At 38.6% G+C, this 7779-nt stretch overlaps 3 protein-coding genes across 7 annotated transcripts in view; 2 read left to right on the top strand and 1 right to left on the bottom strand.

Moving 5' to 3' along the window:
* LOC109959787 (sodium- and chloride-dependent GABA transporter 2-like) overlaps positions 1-681 on the bottom strand; it is a 24593-nt gene extending 23912 nt beyond the window's left edge. Inside the window, exon 1 of the mRNA XM_020599436.1 lies at positions 606-681. The gene's annotated coding sequence lies outside the window, so the exon portion shown is untranslated. The remainder of the gene's footprint in view (positions 1-605) is intronic.
* Positions 682-711: 30 nt separating this feature from the next.
* LOC109959880 (poly [ADP-ribose] polymerase 11-like) lies at positions 712-6839 on the top strand. 5 transcript variants are annotated; one of them, XM_020599603.1, is made up of 8 exons: positions 718-776; positions 1719-1843; positions 3036-3156; positions 3342-3417; positions 4096-4168; positions 5461-5588; positions 5984-6135; positions 6232-6839. In XM_020599603.1, exons 1-8 carry the CDS (start codon positions 746-748, stop codon positions 6546-6548), a joined length of 1023 nt encoding a protein of 340 aa, XP_020455259.1. In that variant the 5' UTR covers positions 718-745; the 3' UTR covers positions 6549-6839. The 5 variants fall into 5 exon arrangements, with proteins under 5 accessions (XP_020455262.1, XP_020455259.1, XP_020455261.1 ...); XM_020599604.1 differs by having other exon boundaries at positions 764-814; XM_020599602.1 differs by lacking the exon at positions 718-776 and adding an exon at positions 1309-1473.
* Positions 6840-7386: 547 nt separating this feature from the next.
* The window catches only part of LOC109959786 (poly [ADP-ribose] polymerase 11-like), a 4591-nt gene continuing 4198 nt past the window's right edge, over positions 7387-7779 (top strand). The window contains exon 1 of the mRNA XM_020599435.1: positions 7387-7404. Within this exon, the coding sequence (XP_020455091.1) occupies positions 7387-7404 (18 nt within the window). The remainder of the gene's footprint in view (positions 7405-7779) is intronic.

Here is a 7779-nt window from a genome sequence, read left to right as displayed (position 1 = left end):
GGGTGGTGGACTAAGACACAACTTGTCTTCCATCTACAACCCGGTTTTGAGATCTCTGCCCAAACATGCCCACCAGGACAATAGGCGTCGGTTGACAGGGGAGGATCCAAAGACAGGTAACGACCCTCACTGATACTGGGCTGTAACGACTCAGTCGTTAATGGGAAGTGTTGGCCTTCTAAGGACTGAAACCACACCGAGGGGGATAAATATCTCCGACTCAACACCAGTCAGTCAGAACTGATGAAGCCTCTTGGATGAGAGGTGAAACGTCTTCGATCTAGATATCCAAGTCCAATTGATTTCCAAGGTTATTTCGGTTGCGGTTTACTATGACCTGGATGACTGAGAATCTGCACAGATACTATTCACAGTATCATTGATACAATAGCTCTCATATTTATCCTAATAGCTCATATCACAGCATTCCTCCAATGGCTTAAAAACCAAGCAAACTATCAAACTCACAAATGCAATTAATGACTTCAAAGACACTAGACATCTTGTGCTAAGGATGGCAAAACCGAGCCAAACAAACCTGAAAGCATAAGCCAATAAATTTCTATCCTCCAACTCCTCTAAATAGATCTAATAAAGTAACTTACCCGTGAGTTTGCAGTAGACACCGAGAGCAAAATTCCTGACTGAGCAAAATCTGAAGAAAAGCCGCAATATAAACAGGGGTGTGTCCTGAAGGACGCCACACATCATCTGGCTCATACGGCGTCCTCATGAAAGTCCCTATATGCATGCTGGTGGAAGACCATTCCTGACTTGTAAGCAGAAACTACAACACCACGAAACACCTCAGAAGGTAGTCAAAAGTGACAATGGTGCATGCAAAGAATCAAAGGAAATTTTGAGCAAAATGTTTTATGCAGAATATATGGATTATTACAAGAAATGTATTAATGTCTAGCCTAATAAGTGTCCAGTGCGTCAGTTTATGACCTGGGCTTTGTAAAAGCGGTAGGCTATTTACAGTAATCTATAATCTGCAAAGTAATATATACTTACTTTGGTGGCTAGTGAAGTAGGCCTAAAATATTCTCACTGAAAAGTATTTACCACAATATCACGGCCTTTCTGTTATCCACTTACTTAGGTAATGCTTTATACAAACGGACATTGTATATCAGACGTTTATTTCTGTACAATTAACCTAAAACTATTGTTCCTGCGCACAATTTAATTAAACCACTTCGCGATAATCTTTTGGACAGACGATGTCCCAATCGGACAAACGGAAACAATGATCCAAATAAAAGGGGAGGAGTTAAATTGACGTATTGACGTAAAGTACACGACAACCAGGAAATAAAAGTAAACAATGCATAGGAAGACGAAAAATATATCGCGTTTGTCATTTATTCTCGCGCCGAGTCTGTGCCTTTTTGATGCTTTATTTATAATATATGAATGATTTATATACATGTAAGGACTGGGACCCAGTTAGAGACAGGCTGAAAACCGGTAAGACCACCCCCAGAGAAGTGGGGCGCGCCAGCCGCTAATAATAGCTAGCTCAATATGGCAGCTAACTGTATTAACTTACTTAAATTAGTTTACAAGATGAAACGCTCTCACGACCATGGTTTAAAAAAATCATTGGTGTTAGCTTTGTCTGGCGAATAAAACATCATCTTGCCCCCATATCTTTTTGATTTTAGACAGGATTTGCCTAAGTGTGCTCGTGCGTTTGCACTTATTAATTTCAGATTTAGCTATGTTAGCCATCAGATCGTCAGAGGAGGAGTGCGCTGAGATTGAGGAGATGGACACCTCAGAGCCCAACTGGTGCTGGTTCTACTTGGCTGAGTGTGGAGTATGGCATATGTTTGAGGTAGATTACAATACACAGTCAGTATTTATACTGTATATTCCCCGCCCATTGTCCCCTCCCATGGTGATACATTTACTGCCAACCAAAGACTATTGAGTGCAATGTTACAGACTAGCTTTTTGTTGAGGTCCATGAATCAATACAGTCACCGGGTGTAGTCTTTGATAAGCACAAACAATGACATGCAACAGTCAGTGCAAAAGTATCCCAAGTCCTATTGCACTGTACATTTCCATTCACACATTTTCACTGCATAAACTCACTGGCCACTTTATTCTGTACACCTGTACAATTGTATGCACTTCAATGCAACATTTCTGCCTTAACTGTGTTTATGAAGCTCAAAATGTCTCCGTTTTTTGTTTAATTGAAATAAATTTATACATTCAGTTATATGTTTATTATTGAGGTCATAGTTAAAGGTGGTGTTGTACTGGACTACATTATATTCAGAGGTGTCCCTAATATTCTGAGCGTCTCATGTATGTAGCTGGGGAGGACAAAAATATAGAGACGCCTCTAAATATGATGTAGTGCAGTACAACACCATCTTTAACTATGACCTCAATAATAAACATATAACTGAATGTATAAATTTATTTCAATTAAACAAAAAACGGAGACATTTTGAGCTTCATAAACACAGTTAAGGCAGAAATGTTGCATTGAAGTGCATACAATTGTACAGCTGTACCTAATAAAGTGGCCAGTGAGTGTATAATTAAACATTAGTAGATGCATTTAATTAGTTGGCTGAAAGAAAATGAGACTCACCTATTGTGATCATCAAGCAAAAATGCCAAACATTTGGTGGTTGTTAAGTATGGGAATTCACTGCTTTTCATGTCCCTAATTTTTGACCGTTTGTCAGGCAAAATAAAACATGATGCCACCGTCTGCTCTAGTGATAGGAATTTTTTCACAGTTTTCTGGTATTTTACAAACTACATTGTGAAAAGGAATCTGTCAGTTCCACAAGAGAAATAGGCCACGGAGTTGCAGACCTAAACACTGGGCTAGGACTGCAACTAACAGTTATTTACATTATTGTAAATATTTTCATGGCTTGTCTAGAAAATGTTACACAGTTGTGAAAAACGTTTTCCTTAAGCCTAATGTGACTAACTGTGTCATCAAATAATCATTCCCATTCTCCAATAGACTAATTAATTCCTCTCAATTTCCCTATCAGATTGATCCCAGTGCTGCCTGCTCTGTGACCAGTGCTCAGATCGAGCAGTGTTACAACAGGAACCAGCGTGGTGTTATGGAATTCTACACGGCCAAATATACATACAGACTGGACTTTTCAGGTATGATGATGAAAGACCAACTTTTTGCATGACACTGCACAATCAAAGTAAAACTAGAGTCATTATATCAGACAGAATATTCAGCCTAAACATGCTTGAAGATACAGTATCTAAATCCTCCAGAACCTGTACATAAATATTGTATGAGCTTCTGTAGCTCTAATGTTTATTCAATTCCTTGCCAGTTATGCGTCAGATTAATATCACAACAGGAAAGCAGCGGCCAATCAAACGTTCCCTCCATTCTGCAACAGGCTTCAGGTCAGTTTTCATGTTTAAAGTGAACATGCCAGAAACTTTATATTGTCTTCATTTCATCCATTCATCCAGCAGAGAAGAGATGTTGGAGAGAAATCTACAGTGGGTACGAAAAGTATTCAGACCCCCTTAAATTTTTCACTCTTTGTTATATTGCAGCCATATGCTAAAATCATTTAAGTTCATTTTTTTCCTCATTAATGTACACACAGCACCCCATATTGACAGGAAAAACACAGAATTTGACATTTTTGCAGATCTATTAAAAAAGAAAAACTGAAATATCACATGGTCATAAGTATTCAGACCCTTTGCTCAGTATTTAGTAGAAGCACCCTTTTGAGCTAATACAGCCATGAGTCTTTTTGGGAATGATGCAACAAGTTTTTCACACCTGCATTTGGGGATCCTCTGCCATTCCTCCTTGCAGATCCTCTCCAGTTCTGTCAGGTTGGATGGTAAACGTTGGTGGACAGCCATTTTCAGGTCTCTCCAGAGATGCTCAATTGGGTTTAAGTCAGGGCTCTGACTTTCTCAATCAGACATACAGTACAGATCTTATAATGGGATTTTCTCTTCTTTTGGACAAGGTTTTCCTAAGTGACTCTGGTGCAGTGATAAAACTCAGATGCACTCACTCTGGTGTTGCTGTACTTAGCTGTCTTTCAATTATTTTCTCAGGTTTATTTGTGATAATCTTGCCTTGCCTGTTCCCTGTCACTGGGAGAGAATCAATACAGATGAGCCCTATCAGGTAAGAAAAATAACTTATTGTGGCATACATTTTAATTTGGTTCACACACTTTGTTGCTACTGGTTTTGCCCCCGAGGAGTCAGATTCTTTTAATGTTTATATTGACAAGATGATGGAAATGATGGCAACTACTGTTATACCCCAGTTCTTTTACTGGACAGATCTGAAAATGAAGAATTCCATGTGTGTGTGTATGTTGTATGCGTGATGTGTAACTAAACATTCATTCAGACATAATTCTTACACAAGATTAATACAAACATAACTGGTGTCAAGGTACCCTTCTCAGAGTCAACATTATCTTCTAACCTTGAGCAGAGCACACATGAGCAGACTTTGAATCTTACTAAACTGCATTACTAACACATTAAAGTCTAACAACTTAAAGTCTAATAATTATCTGACTAATGTATTAATTTCTAACACTACACTTAAGTTTTTCTACTAGGAAGGAACCAAGTAAATCATGAGATCAGACCATGTTTACAGCTGTGATGACATATTAAATGTTTAAAATAGTGACAAAAGGCTTTTACGCATAGTTTTACATTATAAGATTACACAGGGAATATTTCTATAAATGCACAATTTACATAGAGCAGGATACATAACCAAATAGTAACACTGTCAGTGTATTTAAATGAGCATTTTCTCAAACTCATAAGTGGACAGTAAGTTGAATATACAAGTGAATCCCATATATAAGATTTTGTCAAACTTAACAGATCAAAATGTAACTGACCATATACTGAACCAATGTAGCTGATTTAGTATTAAATTAAAAACACAAGGCAAGCTAGCGCATCTCTGTCCTCCAGTAGGGGTCGACTGTGGTTCAGTGGGTAGAGCAGCCGTCTCCCACCCAGAGAATTGGAGGTTTGAATCTTGGTGCCTGCAGTCCACGTGTCAAAGTGTCCTTGGGCAAGACACTCAACCCCAAGTTGCCCCTGATGGTTAGAGCCATCGGTGTGAGTTGGCGCCGTAGATGTCTGCCTGGAAGCAAATTCCTTGTGTGTAACATACTTGGTCAAATAAAGGTGATTATCCATCCTGCATCATTAGAATAAGTGTTTTTTCTTTCTACAACATGCTGAAACCCGCTTTAAGGAAATCAGAAAAATTAGTGGAGCAAAAATGACAAATTAACATATGACATTTTCTACACTATATTTTAAATTATGCAGCTGCAGTTGTTTATTGGTCTTCCATGATTTCTTTTTACTTTTCAAACAAGCTTTGACAACGTAACTCACCCACTAATTTGACTATTTTATCCATGTGTGTTTTTGCAGCTAATCCAGCTTGGCAGAGACACCTATGAGTTTAAAGAAGTCGCCAGACTATATGAAAGGACTATGGATCATCCGATCAAATCCATCCAGAGAATTCAGAACCTGGATTTATGGGAGTTCTTCTGCAGGTAGACACTTGTATTATTATGAGTGGACTGCACAATGTCCAAAGTGTTTTTTTGGGTTAGCAGAGGATTTTCCTTTCACGGACATGGTAAGAGTTGGAGATTTCTAGTAGTGCATAAATTAATTCACAATGGTTTTGCAGTCCTTGAGACATATAATGATCTTTTTCTCCGGCTCCCACCACAAACAAACAAACAAAATGAAACCAAGGTTTAAAATATATCATAGATTGTGCTGCAACATCTGAAACCCCAGTGAGTTTGTCTTTGTCAATTAAAGTCAGTCATATGTTTTTAAGAGAATACCCCTTTAGCCCTTTGTAGCTTGAAAATTCACTCATACAGTAACAAAGTGATGATCTCTGTGTTGTGCTGTCATTCCGTGGTTCTCTCCTAAGGAAGAAAACACAGCTGCGAAAAGTTAAGCGCACACTGGATATCGAGGAGCGAATGCTGTTTCACGGCACAGGACACAGCAACATACAAGCAATATGTACATTTAACTTTGACTGGCGGCTGACAGGAAGCCATGGTGATGTCTATGGCAAAGGTAGATCCCTCTGTGTTGTGATGTAACATCATGAAACTATTCACTGCATGTTTTTTGTTTGATTGATAGCATTTGTCTCACACTTCTCTCTTCCAGGGAGCTACTTTGCCCGGGACGCCAAATACTCCAGTAAATTCTGTCACACCACAGGAAAGCACAACACGACCCTGCAGAGACATGGACTCACCCCACCAATATTTGCTAGTGAGCCTCCCTATAAGACCATGTTCCTGGCCCGAGTACTAGTTGGAGAATACACAGAGGGGCATCCTATGTACTGCAGACCACCCTCCAAGGATGCCAGCTTCACCAAATTTTATGACAGTTGTGTAGACGATATGGCCAATCCAAAGATTTATGTCATTTTCGACAGCAATCAAATTTACCCAGAGTATTTGATTGAGTTCTACTGATGCCTAACAAGAAGATATATACGTTTTTGGATGTCAAACTGAGAAATGTTTGCCAGGATGAAATGGAAAGAGAAGCGGTTTAAGGGACATTTCCATTTTCCCCCATCAGACCCAGTGCCTAACTGAAGCATGAATCATCTAAAGTGCCTTTGAGGAAACTATTAAATCAAGAAGACATTGTGTACAGTTTCTATTCTGAGAGACGGGACGTTGTGGTGTTTCTAAAAAGAATGAAAACTCTGACTGAAGATCAGTCATTGTATCAGTTTTTTATTAAATACAGAATTTGTGCTTGCTTGTTCTCCTGATTCTGATAAGTTGCTTAAAATAACAGGCACTCGCAGCCTGTAGATTATAGATGTGTCCTGATCAGCCACAAACATTTCTTCACGTTCGTAGTGCCATGCATGAGCTTCTTAACAAGTTGTGTACAGTAATTCAAAATGATGAAACCAAAAACCACGACATGTTCCTGCTTATTTAGCACCTTTATCTGTCAGTTAGTGACATCAACATCTGTGTAGAGTACAACGTATTACTGTATGTAAGCATGGATCTTTTTATTTTTATTCATGAAAATGCTTCTACCTCGGAATTTTTTTAACCATGCATCAGTTTCCCCTTTCCAGGAAAGGTTTTGTAATTATATCACAATGACATAAAGTTGTGATGTCGTGTTCACTCATCTATGTGAGCAAAATGTTTCTGTGTAGCAGTATTGAAAATACTTGAAAATAACTTAGGTTAAATTTGGTTTGAGCAGTTAACAAAGTTCATTCCAAATAAAAAAAAAAGATCAGTTTCAGCCTCACATTCAAATTAAAGTCATGCGAGTGCGATGTCACCACCTGCTATGGTAACATCGTTCTATGACAAATAAACAGGTCGTCTTTGCACCTGGTGTCAGTTTATCAAAATATGAATGAGCAGCACACGTATAGTTCTGCACTGAAAATTAACCACACAATGTAATATTAATCTGCTGTGTGTATTTGTTGAATTGACTGTATGACTGGGTTTGCTGTTTTTCTCAGAATGAAGAGAAGATTCAGAGTATCACTGTGTGTTTGCCCCAAGGCAGTGAAAGACTACGCAGCTGTTGTATTTCCTCATATCAACTGCTGCCGTATTGTAACACTACAGCTGTGTGTGTTGAGTAGGGGTGTGTGAAGCTGTGTGTGTTTATAATTTGCACATGTTAACCTTCTCAACGTATATGAAATTATTTCTA

The sequence above is a fragment of the Monopterus albus genome, unplaced genomic scaffold (assembly GCF_001952655.1).
Source record: "Monopterus albus unplaced genomic scaffold, M_albus_1.0 scaffold41.1, whole genome shotgun sequence".
Taxonomy (NCBI): domain Eukaryota; kingdom Metazoa; phylum Chordata; class Actinopteri; order Synbranchiformes; family Synbranchidae; genus Monopterus; species Monopterus albus.
Note: the sequence above shows the minus strand (reverse complement) of the source record. Positions and strands in the feature narration are given on the sequence as shown.